Below are 18,498 nucleotides of genomic sequence, written 5' to 3'. Positions count from 1 at the left end.
GATATATTTGCGAAATGACACCAAGGAAATTCACCAGCCAGTTGGAACCGTTACTGTGGAGACTTATATTTCTAGCCTGACTGGATTTTTATTAGTCACAGGCTAGCGGGCCAGTGGTTATCTCTCTCCCTGGGTGGTCATGCACGCTGACGTGGTTGACACATGTCATCATATCAAAATTTCGCAGATCGATGCTCATGTTGTTGATCAGTTGTCTGGTCCAGATTCGATTATTTACAGATCGCCGTCATATAGCTGGAAAATTGCTAAATATGACGTAAAACTCAACTCACTCACTCACTTTGTTCTTAGATGGATTGACACAATGATATCGTTTAGCTTAAATCTTTCAAATCCGATGAAGTTCAGACAGTACTTTTCTACTTCTCATATCTCCTTCTAAGCGACTGATAGTGGATGCCTGGTCCAGACTCGATTATGCAGACAGCCGCCATATAGCTGGGATACCATTCACTCAAATGTGACAGGCCTTCTGTCTCTCGCCGACAGAAGAAATGGCGTTTCGAATTAGGCCCAGATCCACCTGTAACTCAACATGTGCATTGTCAAGCTCTGCAGAGCGTTCAAGAATGTGGAAAGTGGAAGTACCATACATTTAATGCCAGATAACCTGTGCTCTCACACTTCACGCGCTACGCTCAGATTAAAGCAGACTAGTCTTTTGAACGTAAAAACAATTAGGTTGTCCGAACACAAGCATGTAAATGCATGTCTTGTATAACACCGATCAATGCAGACAGGTAAATTGTACATACAACACAGTATATCACCGTCACCAGCATTGAGATAAGTGTGTGACAGACCTTTAACCCCGTGCAACAGATTACAATCGAAGCTCGACATGGTTAACATGCGTGTTCGAACACGGCAGTTGGTGTTTTACATGCAGGGCAAATTCTGAAGTTGCCTCATAAATTGATGTGCAGACACAATCACCAGCCAATATACCTGGTCCGCACAGGGTAAATCTATCGACTGTACTAGTGTGGATTCGTGTTTGTTTCAGAGCTGGCCTTACTGAGGTTGTGCAGATTTATTAGGTCAGGTCTGGGGGTCTGACCACATAACTGGGTCACCGACTGACCCAGATAAGCGGGATGTCTCGACATCAATAGAGCTATGGACCTGACACTCTGTACCAGAGACCATATACCGGTATATGGTCTCAGCTCTGTACCAACCAACTCGCAAACAACTCTAGGACTATCACGTGAACTTACGATAGAAGAAAGTGTTTCGAGTTTTGTTTTTTCGTGTTGTTGAATATTCAGCAAATGTTTTCTTAACTTTTTATTAGGCCTGATGGTTCCATATGCAACTGTTCATTCCTGGGACGGAACATGGGGTAGCTTAGTGGTTAAAGCGTTCGTTCGTCACACTGAAGACCCAAGTTCGATTCCCCACATGGGTACGATGTGTGCAGCTCGTTTCTGGTGTCCTCCGATATGATATTGCTGGAATATTGCTAAAAGAGGTGTAAAACCATACTCATTCAATCAATGAATCTTAATAAGAGTGATTATATGTATATTACGGTCTAACTTCTCTAGGACTCACACGACCTACACAAGTCACAAGTGTTGTTTCGGTGTGTACTGGACCATTACATGAAACCAGATCGACACATGGGCAGGCACACACACATACTCGTTCGTGCACGTCGTCATTCGAGTGTCTGGTCCAGTCTCCGAAGTTTACAGACCGCCGCCATGTAGCAAGAATGTTACGGAGTGAAACATTAAACAAACAAAGTTACATGCAAACGTGCACGTTGGTATACGATCTTGCATGGACGATATAGGTTTTATCAATGTCCTGTTTCATCATAGCAGGGATACTCTACAACATATATATAGGCTCCCTGATCATAGAAACAGGAGCAGTTGGGTGGCCGAGTGGTTAATTAAAGCGTTCGCTCATCACTTTAAAGATCCGGGTTGGATTCCCACATGGATACAATAAATAAAATCCATTTCTGTTATCTTCTCCATGTTATGCTGCTGGAATATTGCCCCCAAAATCGACTTAAAACTAAACTCACTCAATCAGCATAGAAACATTTGTCCCGTGTCTTGTGCAATTAAAAACTCGTTAGAAAACCTACCCATGGTCTTTATTCCGTCACCATAGAAACATGTCTGGTATGATGCAAAAAATGGCACTACACCCACCTAAGTCATTATGCCGGAAACTCTGTTACATAATGTGGATACGACGAGGTAATTAGCTGCAGGTCATATTACAAACAGCAGGGGCCGTGTCAAAGTCTTCAAATGCAAGAGGTTTATAAAATACATGTCATAACGAACACGAACAAACTTGAATAGCTCTTAAATGCAAAGACCATGTATCGGGTATGGTCTTTGTTCAGTAAAAGAAAACAAAACTATAAATAGGGCCTATACATGTGTATTTACAACGAGTCCCATGCACTTTTTGGCATTCGTGTCAAAACATATTTTACGTAACGAACAACTTGGGTACACTGGGTTTTTTAACCTTGAAATGTTTTGATAAGACCCCTGAAGATGAAAGCTGACATGGGTGACGTAATCGCCCCAACACGTGGACAATAGCCGAAATTGCTCATTGTAAAGCGGGTTTAATTAGTCTTATTGCCCTCACACGGTGCTTTCAAGGTTAACTGGTTTCTTGTGAAAGTACAAATGGATTTGTCGTACACATTTATTGAAAACATAAAGCTAGAAGAACATATAAATGAACAAAATGAAACAAGCGTAATGAAATCTATTAATAAAAGAACATAAAACTCGAATAACTGCCTAAACAAGCAGTGTAAATTACCGTACAGAAAATATCCGAATAATTAGTATATGCATGTGTCCGTTCGTGTTTCTGCGTACACGTGTGTGTGTGTCGTGCGCCAGTATGTAAACGCCCGTTGAAGTAGTTATATATATGGCGAAATTTTGGTGTTCCTTACCTTCTTTTGAGTAGTATATATAAAACATAGCTACTTATACTACATGGCCGTTCGAGAACCCAAGGAAACACATACACTTACACTTCTCCGTGCCAGTGTGCCAAATGGTTTCCAAATTTTGCAAGCCAGTCGTGCTACCTATGCCGGAAAGTTACTAGCCCATATCATATAACTCACTAGTCAGAATTTTTGTAATGTAGACACAGGTTTCAATATTAAGCTGCTAATATGCTAAACATTTTTATCAAGCCATACGCATAGTTACATATAAAGAAAGATGCAAGGGTGTTGTTGTACATGTGTTTGTGGGTGAATGGTATGCTTTTATGATGATGCCGATGCTTGTATATTTCGTATTAAATTATCATTCAACTTTATAGTTTGTTGAAAATATAAGTTGAGTTTAGTATCATACAGTAGAGACACCAGTTTCCCGAATGACTAATTATGTAAGTAAGTCATTCGTAGTTTTCATTACATCGAACAGAAGACAATAACTGTAACAAAATCGATAGCAAGCTGTTGCATCGTGCACTGAGAATGTGTTCGTCTTTGTTCTTACCAATCTGAAATACATAATTGACATTTTAATTTGCATCGATTATCGATTTATAATCAAGATCTTTTGTTTTTTAAAAAATTGCGTCGAGGGGGGTTTCGAAAGAAACGGGTTTGATGACATCAACTGGAATCCGGAACCAGATCGGCATAGTTTACTTGTTTGAGGGGATATACAGAACTTATCTGCAACTGCTACCTAAATTGATAGAATTTACACATATCATAATTATAGCAAAGAATGGTGATTTTAAGTTATAGTATACATCACTAGGTCATAAGGTTTTGTTGTCCAGTCATAAGAAACGATGCGTTAAGTAATAGACGAAACACCCCTCAATACAAAATGAAATCACCCACTGACCTCAAAGTGACGTCACAGTCCTTTCATAAAGCAGCCATAGCTGTAGCCAGTTTACCGGTATTTTCACTGGAACGTTCGAGGACAAACATGTGAGTTGTTTTATAAAATTGTTCTATTTCATTAGCTCAGATAAGAAATTTGGTGATTGTGTCAAGTATGGATATGTTCTAACAGTAGTTTTAAGACCTGTGTGAAGTGAAACAGAAATTTCATTGAAATGCTGTCGAACGCTGCCTGTTGTGGACAGTTCAATGACAAAACAGACAGCCCGGGTAATTTTAGGAAATGTTTAAAGAACTTTTTGTTTGGATACACTATAAGAGACATAAACTATTTAGGGAGAAGAAATTTTGTCACATTTCGATGTTTGGTGCGTCTATGGATGTGTACGTGAGAGCTTTGAGAGAAGGTCACGTGGGTGTTTGCAAGGTCATGAATGAACCACGTGTGAATGTTGCGTAAAATGAGTAGTATTTGCTGTCAAACCTGTGTACTTAACTGTCAAGGGATGGATACACCCCAAGATCAGTCATTCTGGGAGGCAGGAATATTCTTGGATTAAAATGAGATCGATTTCAATTCATCAACACACCTCAATCTGAGGCAGTCCCACCCGGAAGATAGGTGTGTGCATGTTGTATTGGTCAACACGTCAACAGAAGTAATTTAGAGGCACCTCAACGTGTTCAAAAATCCACTGCACTAGGAACAGAGTCTTAACGAAACCACTGCTGACTGGAAATAACTATTGGAGAGTAGCGGGATGCTTTTAAGATGCTTGCACAAAAGAAATGTAAAGCATTGTTTACATGTTCAGGGATTGTGACAGAGAACTTTGACCACGAGCCTTTCCAGAATTTAGAAAGGGCCACTGCGCTTTTACTAAAAGTAATTTTAATGGACCATTTTTATTCTAATATGCAAAATGGCAACAAGGCCCCTGCCTTTCCCAGTGCCTGCATGTTGTGATTGAGGTACCTTGTGTGATTGGTTTACCTATGTTACAGGGGGTGTTTTCCCACTCACCCTTGCAAAAGGCATAAGGACATTGTCATTGATCATTAAAACATAGGAATGGTAGCTGTGTTAATGTTTGTTTGTTTTGAGCTTTATCCACAATTGTTTCCAATAGCATCTCTTTGTCTGCTGCTTACTTTATAATATGGCTGACTTCTAGTTCTATGAATGGATAGTGGTGGAAGTGAAACGATTAATCAAACAGTATGTGCCACAAGTCACTTCTGTAATTTTGCATGGTCCAGAAGGGTCAGAGGTCCTTGTTAGAAGTTAAATACTTTGGTTTCTTGAATGCAAATACTGTATGCACAGAGACAAAGAGTATCATAGTAGCCCCAGGAGGTGTTCTGTTTGGTTTGGTTTCCATGACAACCAGAACACATACTGCAGTATTGTTTCCTACATCATTCATTGTGTTTGAAAACGTCTTGTTCATGAATTTTCAGTTTAGAAAATGGCAGACATACCAGCCGGAAATGCTGAGAAGGGAAAGAAGATTTTTGTTCAGAGGTGTGCCCAGTGCCATGTTGTAGAAAAAGGGGGAAAGCACAAGACTGGACCCTGCTTGAATGGACTCATTGGACGCAAGACTGGGCAAGCAGCAGGTTTCTCTTACACAGATGCCAACAAGAGCAAAGGTGACTTGAACTGGATCTTTCCACATTCTTTTTATGTGTTCTTTTAGTGAACAGGTCAAACAGTTTGACAGTAGTTTTCCTTTGTATTTGCCCAATCTTTTGAGTTTCTGCTGCAAAGTAATATAGTAAATTGTGGAATATTTGACTTTGTTCCACTATTGATACAGGTTGTAAGATATTGTTACAAACACAACTTCATCTAGGTAGTCACACAGGAAAAAACAGATTGTGAACAAATAGCAGAAGCATTTCAAATTCTGGTCCTCTAGCCCAAGACCATCAAATAAGCAAATTCCAATGGTTATAGTCCTGGTGAACTAGGAGCATTCTACGTGCATTCTGAATGCATAAACTTTGCTACGGAGATGAGTGACAAATGTAACCAAGTCTTGTCTGTCAGGACAAGCAACAAATGTTGAGGAACAGCAGGGATGGCCATTTTCCATCAATCTGCAAATTTCACCAGTTTTATTTTAAATTGATCATTTCTATGAATCATCTAAATGACCCATTGGATAACACAATATGTTCCTGTTGCCATCCCAGAAATGGTGAACTTTGTTTTCACATGTGCCCTGCTCTCACTGACAAGTAACCATTTTACAGTGTTCACGAATGGTGTTTCATAGTAACAGGACATTGGGTCCTGTAAGCTTCAGATGTCTGTCTGAAAATTCACAGGACCCACTGAATAAAATTAAACACACATTTTTCAGATTTAACATTTCTCATTATTGGCACAGAAATTATTAACGTTATATAATGACAAACATTATAAACATAAATTTATAAACAGTGAACAAGTGTGGCATGCCACAAATATCAACTTCAGACAGTTATTGTGATATATTCAGTCAGACACTGGGGCAAGCAAGTTGGGAATTTCTGTCTGACTGTTGGAAAATCTGCCGGATTTGTCAGAGGGTCAGACACTGTTAACACTGTTTCAACAAGCTCTTCATCTTACATCTTGCTGTTGCCATAGTGGCAAGAGACATCTTATGCTAAGATGTATACACTACATTATATTTTGTGTTCGTATATTAAACTATGTCAACATGTAAATCACACTAAGGTTCATTTCATTTTGCTGTACAGGTATCACCTGGTCCAAGACAACACTGTTCGAATACTTAGAAAATCCCAAGAAATACATCCCAGGAACAAAAATGATTTTCGCTGGACTCAAGAAAAAGCAGGAGCGTGCCGACCTTATTGCGTACCTGGAGGAGTCGACAAAGTGATAACGTCAACTCTAGGAAATTATGAACTGTACAGTCTTGTATCAATTTGCAACTAGTGTGTCCGCGAATGAACTGTTGAACATATCTTATCTCCATCATTTTAACCATTCAAGGAGGCTGTGCCCCGATTTTGTGGACTTTAGAGCATTGGTTTTCATAAGCTGTCATGTTAAATTTTAACTGATGTCTTGATTTTAACTTATTGGTAAGTGGCAGATATAGAGAGGTGTGAATGTTTGTTGCAAATAAACACTATTAAACTGGATCAACCTTTTAAAATGGTGTAAGTTGTTTTTCATCTGTGTGCATGCAAATGACAGAAGATTATATAACTTTGTCAGATTGTCTTACTGCATAGGTGGGTATAGCCACCATTGGTCCTATACAGTAGGTGTTCAGGTTCCTGCAAACCTTGCAATAAAACTCTGTTGCCATATTCTCTTAGCCCTTGACTACTAAACCTGTGCAATACCAATGTGGTTGGTGTGTTGTTTAACGTCACACTAAACAGTCTATATGGTGGCAGACTGTAAATAATTGTCTGGACCTGACAAACCAGTGATCAGCATCATAAGCATCAATCTAAGCAACTAGGATATGATGAGTCATTCAGGTCAGCAAGCCTGACCACTCGATCTTTTTAGTTGCCTCTTGCAGGATATAAGAGTGACCGTGATATATATGCCTATGCACAATGAAACCCCATCATTCTTAACGTAAACCGGAACAAATGTAATTATGTGGTCAAGTACGTTTCCAAACACATTGTAAGAGGACATGGCTATTTATTCCATGTCTAAATACCACAAATGTCTGGATTTATTTTTATTTCAATGTGGTCAAATATTGTAGTGTTGTTGCAGTGTACAATTAGTACAAACCTCTTATAGTGAATTTGTCATGCTGGGTTCCAAATACATCGTACATGACTGGAGACCATGATTATTAAGTTCCCAATACCAGAAGAGTGCATTTAGAAATTGTTTAACAAAATATTTACATCATGTATAGAGTGATAGCATACCAGTACATATTTTGCGCAGGTAAACTGGACTAGCATGAAAGAAATGAATAAGTGCCATAGACATGTTCACACATCTAGTCCAAGAGATTCAGACAAGTCAAAGCCTGTTGTGAATATTGAGAACTGAACAATTCTGAATTTTCAACATCTAGGTTTGGCTATGGCACAGAATTCATATATTGCTATGAGAAAGCATATATTTTGAGATGTACTGTCCTTGGTGAATGTGTTTTTTTAAAGAAACTACTTATAATTGAGTTTAGTTTTGATTTATGCAGCAAAGACAACAATTAAGCTTTAATAATTTTTTTGTCATGATATTATTAAAACATATTTGGCTTAAATGGAACAAGGAAAAGGAACAATTTGAGATCAGCATAGTGGTTTGAACTAGTTTCTCCATTCTCAAAACCAGCCCCTAGATTCTTATAGCAGCTTGACCAGGTTCCAAAAAAATGAAAAGAAGGTGCGTATGATATTCGTAAAGTGCGCTACAAGCTACACTCTGCTGGGATTGCTTGAAATAATGTTCGGCCAATAGAGGGCACAAGAGTCGATTGAACAGAATGTTACATTATTTCATTGGTACTTTTTCCAAGCATTAAAAATTTTTCTGAATACTAGTAGATGTGAAAATAACAGTTTTTGATCAGCGCATCATTTATTGTATATCATATCTGCACAGCCCTGAGACCACAGATATGTCCTGAATGACCTGGTTTTTTTAAAGCCTTTAGTGCACATAGGGAATGATACGCTTTAGTAGTATAGGGAATGGGGAGAAAAACCGGTAGCGGGTACACTTTGCTTAGAAGCTTCTGAGTATAGCTAATTCTGCTACCAGCATATATATTCAACAAGACCCATTCGATAAGACCACTTTTAGGCTGCTCCCAATTACTCCCAATTATAGTGTATTCCCAATTAGAGCTATGCGGGTACATAGACATAGAAATATGCCAGGAACCAAGCTCTCGCGAGAAGCATATACCGAGATCCGATCGGGTCGTTTGTCCATTCGGGAAGCGAAGAGGAAGTATCACATATCGCAAGCTCGATACACACGAATCCGAGGTGGTATAGACAAGCCCACAACTCCCGATATATCCGAAGACTTGGAGGCCCTGCTGCAGAAGTGTCGCCCCATGTTGCTTTCCGACCGAGAGAAACAAATCCTGGAGCAATCGGGACACACCTTCTACGAACACTACCAGATCCCCAAACAGTTTCTCGAACTCTACTTGCTGTGCTTTCGTCCACTAGTAGAAGCCGGCAAAATAGTTGATTTCGTCTACATCTGCCCACCCAACCAATTTCGACCCTCGGCGGGCAAACTCCGAATCATTCTCGCTGATAACTGCTATCCGGGCCCCAAGGACAGACACAACCGATGCACCGACTGCCTAGCCACTCTATCGGAACTGCCTGCTCTCTTCGGACCCGACAACTCTACGTGCAAGTGTGGTGCCACCGACCACTGCGTCGACAGCAAGAAATGCATTCTCTGGGAACAGAAAGCGATAGACTACACACCCCAGGAGCGACTTCCACTCGAGGTTCCAGAAGAGATCGAGGTTGGCAGCTGTTGTGTGAATATAGAGAACCTATACGACAACGCCTGCCTTTTCTGGAGCATACAATACGCACTCATCATCAACAAATTGATGGACCGTTGTACGTGTAAGGAGAAAGAGTCTTGTATCTTCTGGCGGTTATCGGAGAAAGCAGAGGTACCACAGGGGCGGGGTAATATTTGGCATACCCCATTACCCGACTATGGTGGACCCAAGCATATGGAAGTAGCACCCCCTCCATGCAGCGAACACAAAAAAGCTGCGAACGTCCCAGAAGGAGTCTACTTATGCAAAAAGTTTGCTGTAGCGGGACACGAAGGGAAGAACCGGCTGTTATTGCTACTCGATCCCCCGACTGGGGAAACGATTCCAGTCTATGGCTACAAGATACGAGAAACGATTCGGGCTGCCGGGGGAATAGAACGCCTACGGTTAGTGCGGGAACCGTTTCTATGCAAGCTCGGTAAAATCTGCTACTCACCTATATCAGAAAAGAAAGACGATAGAGAAATCGAATTACTGCTTCCAGACATTGGACGAGAATAGGTCCGGCAGCTCGCCTAGTATTTTGGTAGATGCAGTCGTGGGCTTACAAAGGACGAATACTTATCTAGGCTAGTTTTTCGTATTCCAACTGCTTTTCGTGGTACCCTACTACTTTTTTCCCCTCAAAAAACAACACTCTACTGCATAATGAAGGGATCCCCACGTTTCGTCTTGGGTGTTTCTACCTTCTCGGTCGGTGTGTGCACTGATTTGCTGTGCTTCCAGGTCTTGTAGACGACCTTCCAGAGAAAAACAGCGGCTAGCGAAAGGTAGGTCCACCTTTGGGCTGTTTCTAGTATCTGCCGCACCTTCTGGATATCCAGATGGGTCTCTTCTTGTTCCTCCTCAACGTTTTCTATTTCCTCTTCCTCATTGTCCTTATCCAGCATCGACAAGATGTCAACCAACAAATTCGTGGTTTGCTCCATATGAGCCGGCAACGTATTCGTGGTTTGTTCCAAACGAGCCGACATCGCTGCAGTTTGCTTCACACTAGCCTCTAGCCTCCCCAAGCGGTTGTAGAAGTCCTGGATGGTGGACACAGTCGGCTCTGCAGCAGGCAATACGCTCTCGCTAGGGGGTAAGATGGCCGCAGGCAATACGCTGCCGGCAGACGTCTCACTAGCGGGAGCAGGCAATGCGTCTGTGCTGGTCGGAGGTTCTACAGCAGGCTCTCGCCATATGTCGTAGAGTCTTGTGGATCCAATACCGAAGCGCTTTTTGACCTCGCTTGCTGGGAGCACCCCTCGAAGGGAGCGTATTTCTTGGACCTTTTCCGAAGACAAATCTCTTCTTGGTGGCATGGGGTGTTTTTCCTGGGAATATATATATATACCATACTTCCTACTTGTCTATATAGGAACCAATCCTCTCCCAGGAAACTTCTAATAATGCTTAGCAATGCTTAGCAATGCTTAGTAATGCTTAGCAAATGCTTAGTATTATTAAGCATTTGCTAAGCATTACTAAGCATTGCTAAGCATTGCTAAGCATTATTAGAAGTTTCCTGGGAGAGGATTGGTTCCTATATAGACAAGTAGGAAGTATGGTATATATATATATTCCCAGGAAAAACACCCCATGCCACCAAGAAGAGATTTGTCTTCGGAAAAGGTCCAAGAAATACGCTCCCTTCGAGGGGTGCTCCCAGCAAGCGAGGTCAAAAAGCGCTTCGGTATTGGATCCACAAGACTCTACGACATATGGCGAGAGCCTGCTGTAGAACCTCCGACCAGCACAGACGCATTGCCTGCTCCCGCTAGTGAGACGTCTGCCGGCAGCGTATTGCCTGCGGCCATCTTACCCCCTAGCGAGAGCGTATTGCCTGCTGCAGAGCCGACTGTGTCCACCATCCAGGACTTCTACAACCGCTTGGGGAGGCTAGAGGCTAGTGTGAAGCAAACTGCAGCGATGTCGGCTCGTTTGGAACAAACCACGAATACGTTGCCGGCTCATATGGAGCAAACCACGAATTTGTTGGTTGACATCTTGTCGATGCTGGATAAGGACAATGAGGAAGAGGAAATAGAAAACGTTGAGGAGGAACAAGAAGAGACCCATCTGGATATCCAGAAGGTGCGGCAGATACTAGAAACAGCCCAAAGGTGGACCTACCTTTCGCTAGCCGCTGTTTTTCTCTGGAAGGTCGTCTACAAGACCTGGAAGCACAGCAAATCAGTGCACACACCGACCGAGAAGGTAGAAACACCCAAGACGAAACGTGGGGATCCCTTCATTATGCAGTAGAGTGTTGTTTTTTGAGGGGAAAAAAGTAGTAGGGTACCACGAAAAGCAGTTGGAATACGAAAAACTAGCCTAGATAAGTATTCGTCCTTTGTAAGCCCACGACTGCATCTACCAAAATACTAGGCGAGCTGCCGGACCTATTCTCGTCCAATGTCTGGAAGCAGTAATTCGATTTCTCTATCGTCTTTCTTTTCTGATATAGGTGAGTAGCAGATTTTACCGAGCTTGCATAGAAACGGTTCCCGCACTAACCGTAGGCGTTCTATTCCCCCGGCAGCCCGAATCGTTTCTCGTATCTTGTAGCCATAGACTGGAATCGTTTCCCCAGTCGGGGGATCGAGTAGCAATAACAGCCGGTTCTTCCCTTCGTGTCCCGCTACAGCAAACTTTTTGCATAAGTAGACTCCTTCTGGGACGTTCGCAGCTTTTTTGTGTTCGCTGCATGGAGGGGGTGCTACTTCCATATGCTTGGGTCCACCATAGTCGGGTAATGGGGTATGCCAAATATTACCCCGCCCCTGTGGTACCTCTGCTTTCTCCGATAACCGCCAGAAGATACAAGACTCTTTCTCCTTACACGTACAACGGTCCATCAATTTGTTGATGATGAGTGCGTATTGTATGCTCCAGAAAAGGCAGGCGTTGTCGTATAGGTTCTCTATATTCACACAACAGCTGCCAACCTCGATCTCTTCTGGAACCTCGAGTGGAAGTCGCTCCTGGGGTGTGTAGTCTATCGCTTTCTGTTCCCAGAGAATGCATTTCTTGCTGTCGACGCAGTGGTCGGTGGCACCACACTTGCACGTAGAGTTGTCGGGTCCGAAGAGAGCAGGCAGTTCCGATAGAGTGGCTAGGCAGTCGGTGCATCGGTTGTGTCTGTCCTTGGGGCCCGGATAGCAGTTATCAGCGAGAATGATTCGGAGTTTGCCCGCCGAGGGTCGAAATTGGTTGGGTGGGCAGATGTAGACGAAATCAACTATTTTGCCGGCTTCTACTAGTGGACGAAAGCACAGCAAGTAGAGTTCGAGAAACTGTTTGGGGATCTGGTAGTGTTCGTAGAAGGTGTGTCCCGATTGCTCCAGGATTTGTTTCTCTCGGTCGGAAAGCAACATGGGGCGACACTTCTGCAGCAGGGCCTCCAAGTCTTCGGATATATCGGGAGTTGTGGGCTTGTCTATACCACCTCGGATTCGTGTGTATCGAGCTTGCGATATGTGATACTTCCTCTTCGCTTCCCGAATGGACAAACGACCCGATCGGATCTCGGTATATGCTTCTCGCGAGAGCTTGGTTCCTGGCATATTTCTATGTCTATGTACCCGCATAGCTCTAATTGGGAATACACTATAATTGGGAGTAATTGGGAGCAGCCTAAAAGTGGTCTTATCGAATGGGTCTTGTTGAATATATATGCTGGTAGCAGAATTAGCTATACTCAGAAGCTTCTAAGCAAAGTGTACCCGCTACCGGTTTTTCTCCCCATTCCCTATACTACTGCTTTGGCTCTGTAATGACAACAGTATTTGACTACATTAATATACAGTCCACTGCAAATGGAGTTAGGCAATTCATCAGTGTGTTCCCTTGGGCTGCATAGGAATGTCATAAAAACCTTTGTGTTGACATCTCTGCCCTCCGTAAGTGCCTGCAGGTGTTCCTCACTGTAGTGAATGAGTGGTGTGGTCATTAACATGTATTCCTTAACTAGCTGTCACATTGTGTAATGGTGTTACTGCCTCAGGACAAGCCGAAAGGGAATTCTAGATCTTTGGACAAGCACCAAGATCAACTTGTGCAGAACTATTTTAGCATTAAGGCAATCATAACCCTTTGATAACTAGGAGAGTTACAGTCATGTTAGTGCCAAGATCTATCTCTGCATGTGGATCCAACTGAATATATCAGCACAGTAATTGTACAGTCATCATGATAATGGTCTACATTTAAGGATCACAAATCAGTTGGTCACTTTGCCTTTGTAGTCTACTGTCTAAATCGCCTGTGCCCTCTTCCGCAAAACAACCATAACATTACAACCATCTTTAGTCTGTGTTAAGAGTATGGGAGTTAAGATCATCCTGGATTTTTTTAAGTTTCTGGATTTTTATTTGTTTTAAGCCACACTCCACAATATTCCAGCCATATGGCAGCGGTCTGTAAATCATCAAGTCTGAACCAGGCAATCCAGTGATCAACATGAGCATCCACTTGTTTGGAATACAATGTCATGTCAACCAAGTCAACAAGCCTTACCAGTTGACCCTGTCAGTTACCTCTTATGACAAACATTGTTGTTGAATTCAGTGAAGGCCAGATCCAGTATGAATCTTGTTACAGTGCTTGTTGCCCCAATTTTTGGTACTTCCTGTTGCCCTGCAAGGTACTAAGAGCATAAAACAATGAAGGTGAGTTTGCAGTGTGACAAACATTTAAAGTCTGGGCTGTGATAATTTAAGATTCTGATAGCTTTGTAAACAAGACCTGCAGTAGGATGGGCATGAGTCGAGTATCCATGTTAACATGCCGTTACAAGCGTTTATTATGACTTGTTATATAATAGCAGTAATCTTAAATGCAACTCACTGAATAATCCAATGTAATGAAAGTTTCCCCAGGCAATGTTTGTGGTAGGCCTAAGCCCTAGGGTGCCCTCGTAAACCCCTTTAGGTATTCATCATGTCCATGGTGACATAGAACCCACACACAGATTACTATAGGGGCCTTTGACACTTGTTCATGAAACTTACATATGATTCATGTCAAAAATCCATGTTTCGACCCAGTGCCTAGAAGCAGATATGAGAAGTAGAAAAGCACTCTCAAAACTTAATCAGATTTGAAAGATTTAAGTTAAACTATATCATTGTGTTAATCTATCTAAGCACAAAGTGAGTCAGGTGAGTTCTACACCACACTCAGCAATATTCCAGCAATATGGTAGCGGTCTGTACATAATCAAATCTGGACCAGACAATCCTGTCATCAACAACATGAACATCAATCTGTGCAAATGGGAAATGACCTGTGTCAGCCAAGTCAACAAGCTTGACCACCCAATCCAGTTAGTTGCCTTTTACGACAAGCAAAGTCGCCTGTTATGGCAAGCATGGGTTGCTGGAGGCATATTCTATCCCCGGACCTTCACAGGTCCTAAGAACAAATGCAGACATAGGATATGTATATAGTCCCAGGAAAACATAACATAGAAACATGCATGTTTAATGTTTTTATTGTTTATATATATACACTATATTTACAAAGTAATTATTCCTTACCATCTCACATCAAAAACATGTAAACAGTTTAACACAAACGCATATCTTCAAACCAACTGCATATTAGATTCATTTTGTAACTGGTCTTAAATCAACTGATACAAGTGGCATTTTCGGAAACTGTGCCATGTGCAAAGACTGTTTTGCTGAAATGCATTGGCCCACAGAGTAACCCTTTTGTCATGGCTACAATGTTGAACCAGAAACATACAGCTTAAAACAATGTACTACACTTTCATTTACTTGAGGGCAACATAATAACACTCATTTAGACCTACATTACATTGGAACATCATAATGAAGCACCTTTAATTTGAGTACGTTGGGTTCTGCGCCTCTTCTAGCAATATTCCAGAAGTATCAAAGCAGAGGACACCAGAAATAGGCCTTATGCATTTAACCCATCTGTGGAATTGAAGCCGGGTCTTTGGTGTGATGAGCAAACACTTAATTCACTATGCTACCCCGCCACACTAGCTCTTTTTGAAATGATCACATACCAATCGGGCCATATGTTTGCATTAATTCCCAAATGTGTAAGAAAATGGAATGAACCAAGGTCATGATGAACTCAAAGAGAGCATTAATTTCAGTTTGTTATAACTGTAAATAAACATCAAGTGATGTGCAAACAAAACAGTTTGAAATATATGTGTTCACTATAAACATCTCACTTTAGCTATGGATGTGAGTATCTTTCCACTGTAAAGAAATAATCTTCCAATATATTAAATCCAATCAAAAAAGTAAATAAATATTACACAAAAAAGGACAAAGTCTTTTAACTTCTGACTTCCAAGAAAGGAAATAGCAAACCAACCTCAATAAGACAGGGTCAATATTCTACATTTATGTGAATGAAATAAAATGTGTGAAAAAAAAAAATCACTTATTTGTAAGCCAGGCCAAGCTGAACAAAGATGCCTATATGAAAAAATTACCCAGTGAAGTAGAGCAATAAACATATTGACTCATGTACATTTGTACTGATTTATAAGGTAGGCATATTATAAACTTTGCTTACAGACTTTTTATAATTTTTTAATTGATAGCAAGGAAACGTAAGTATAACACACATCGAGTTAAACTGTATTTGTGTGACAATGACTACTTTCATTTCAAGTTGATTGCACATGAATGAAGTATTTTGACAACCTAAAATTATAACACTGTAAAGTAAGTACACAATGAAACCTTTTCAAGCATTTCTTCACAAATCTTCATTTACGGATGAAATGCATCAAACTTTCACCCACTCCACTGCTGTGATTTACGATCAAAGCACTGGCTTCAGGTCACTTAAGACTTGAATAACACTGTTGATTGATTATTCAACACTTTGGTGAGAATGTGGATCCTAGAAGTCACCCTAGTAACATTCTAAGTGAAATCATTTGAAAAAATGTGCCTTCATTTATTGAAACTATCCAATAGATGGGGCTCATTGGCATAACCAAGTGAACTTTCACAAAGACAACAGCTAATACTCAGTGTTCAAGATTAAGTAAGCAACAGCTAAATATCTGTAGCCTTTCTACAACAACATACATACAACTGTACATTATGAACTAACCTCATTTCACCAATACCACACTGAAAAGATCACCCATTCAATTTGACACGACAATTTTATCCATGATATACACAGATGGGGTAGGCGAGTTAATATTGTTTTACTCACTTTCAGCGATATTTGACCAATATCTTGGCTAACATTGTACCCCTGTGGGGAACTGGACCCAGGTCTTTAGCATGACGAGAAGACACTTTAACCATTAGGCTACCCCAGCACCACATATACAGATGAAACAAACAGTCCAGAATTATGCAGGCGAGTCTGTGCCACACTTGAAGAATATCCCAAATCTACTTCTCCAACTGAAGAAGATACTCTCTCATATCATCATGTGTTATATAGTGTGGGATATGTTCAGCTTAACCCTTTATTGCAAAGATACTCAACTGTACTCAGGACTTTTTCATTGGTTTATAAACTTCTTCACCAAAACATCAGTTTCTAAAACAAAATATTTCTGACAAGATGAGGCAAGAAATTACCTCTGAAAAGTGACAAGTTTTTATGTCTAAGTTGTCTTGGTACTGCATTGTAAGATTTTGGAAATACATGTATACCATAACAAGGTTTTGCGTGGAATCAGCAGAATATTTAAAAAATGATGAAACATTCTTTCTATTTCCTGGGTAAGTGGAGTCGACAGATCCATAAACAACATCAGAAAAGGCAGACCTAATGGGACCCAAGGTTTTCAGACATTTTCATTGCTTTCTCCACGTCCTGCTGTGCTAATTCGACACCTTCCCATTACTGGATCAGAAGCTACACATTTCACACAGGAGGTGGTGGTGGTGGTTTAGGAGGCTCATAACTTGGAAGTGGGGGTTGAAAGTTGTGGAATGAATTACTTGTAGAGGTGTAATCAAGATGAGTGGAGCCTTGAGGGGCAAGGCCAGGGTAGGTTACTCCATGTGGGTATGCTGCTCTGGCCTGTTGTTCCAAACTGGAACTGTAATCCATGGGTACTGTGGAATCTGTGTGAGCACTGTCTGATGTCATTCTGAACATTCTTGAGGGAATACTTTGTGTTGCCCCATACTGGGATATGTTCTGGTTTGGTGGTGGAACACCTTGAGGTGTGTTCTTGTCTGGAGGAGGAACACCTTGAAACATGTTCTGGTTCGGGGGTGGAACACCTTGAAACATGGTGTGGTCTGGAGATGGAACACCTTGAAACATGTTCTGGTTTGGGGGTGGAACACCTTGAAACATGTTCTGGTCTGGAGGTGGAACACCTTGAAACATGTTTTGGTCTGGAGGGGAAACACCTTGAAACATGTTCTGGTCTGGAGGTGAAACACCTTGAAACATGTTCTGATCTGGTGGTGGAACGCCTTGAAACAAATTCTGCTCTGATGGTGGAACACCTTGATAGTCAATATGTAGTGAGTTTTTGACGGCTGTTTGCTGCCTGACTCGTTTTGAAGACGACGACCTTGGTGTCACCTAAAAACACAAGTAAATCAGAATTAGTTATTTGATAACAGCAACAGAAGCCACTCCAAGAACAGATTCTCCTGTGGATCCTACACCTCAGATCTCCAGAAGATCTAATATTGTACACATTTGCAGACATACTCAATGAAATGCTGTTCATAATCAAAACATCATACCAACTCTGTAAGGTTTTTGTAAAATTTTTGTCCTAATAATTAAAAAGTTGTTTAACAAACTATCATTAAAATATTGACACAGTTCACCGTTTATTACGAGGGGGGAGTGCAGAGAAAGGCACAGCGTTTCACTGAGTATGTTATGTTTATCAGTTTTCAAGTGCAATTCATTGGTCCGCTTTTGAGCCAAACAGACTATAGTTAATTGACAAGTGGACCAATTTACAAGACAGGCTATCTAAATCTGACTTATCAGCATAGGCCCTGTTCCACAAACAGATCATAGTGCTATGACTGTCAGATGTCTATGTTATAGTAGGGAGTTTCAATCATCTTAGCTCTATAATCACTTTGTGAA

At 41.2% G+C, this 18,498-nt stretch overlaps 2 protein-coding genes across 2 annotated transcripts in view; one reads left to right on the top strand and one right to left on the bottom strand.

The window, feature by feature from the left end:
- The first annotated feature begins 3,887 nt into the window (after positions 1-3,887).
- LOC137256054 (cytochrome c) lies at positions 3,888-7,065 on the top strand. The gene is made up of 3 exons (XM_067793733.1): positions 3,888-3,976; positions 5,351-5,542; positions 6,641-7,065. Exons 2-3 carry the CDS (start codon positions 5,359-5,361, stop codon positions 6,784-6,786), a joined length of 330 nt encoding a protein of 109 aa, XP_067649834.1. The 5' UTR covers positions 3,888-3,976; positions 5,351-5,358; the 3' UTR covers positions 6,787-7,065.
- Positions 7,066-14,889: 7,824 nt separating this feature from the next.
- Positions 14,890-18,498, bottom strand: part of LOC137256083 (uncharacterized) — a 40,532-nt gene continuing 36,923 nt past the window's right edge. Inside the window, exon 21 of the mRNA XM_067793781.1 lies at positions 14,890-17,973. Coding sequence (XP_067649882.1) covers positions 17,299-17,973 — 675 coding nt within the window. The 3' untranslated portion in view covers positions 14,890-17,298. The remainder of the gene's footprint in view (positions 17,974-18,498) is intronic.

This window comes from Haliotis asinina, chromosome 11, assembly GCF_037392515.1.
Source record: "Haliotis asinina isolate JCU_RB_2024 chromosome 11, JCU_Hal_asi_v2, whole genome shotgun sequence".
Taxonomy (NCBI): domain Eukaryota; kingdom Metazoa; phylum Mollusca; class Gastropoda; order Lepetellida; family Haliotidae; genus Haliotis; species Haliotis asinina.
This window is presented reverse-complemented; position numbering and strand designations above follow the sequence as displayed.

Bases quoted from the DNA above. Each gene is read 5' to 3' on its own strand.
- LOC137256054 (XM_067793733.1), top strand. From the start codon at position 5,359: ATGGCAGACATACCAGCCGGAAATGCTGAGAAGGGAAAGAAGATTTTT. The intron at 5,543-6,640 runs GTGACTTGAACT...TTTGCTGTACAG, and splicing joins AGATGCCAACAAGAGCAAAG to GTATCACCTGGTCCAAGACA.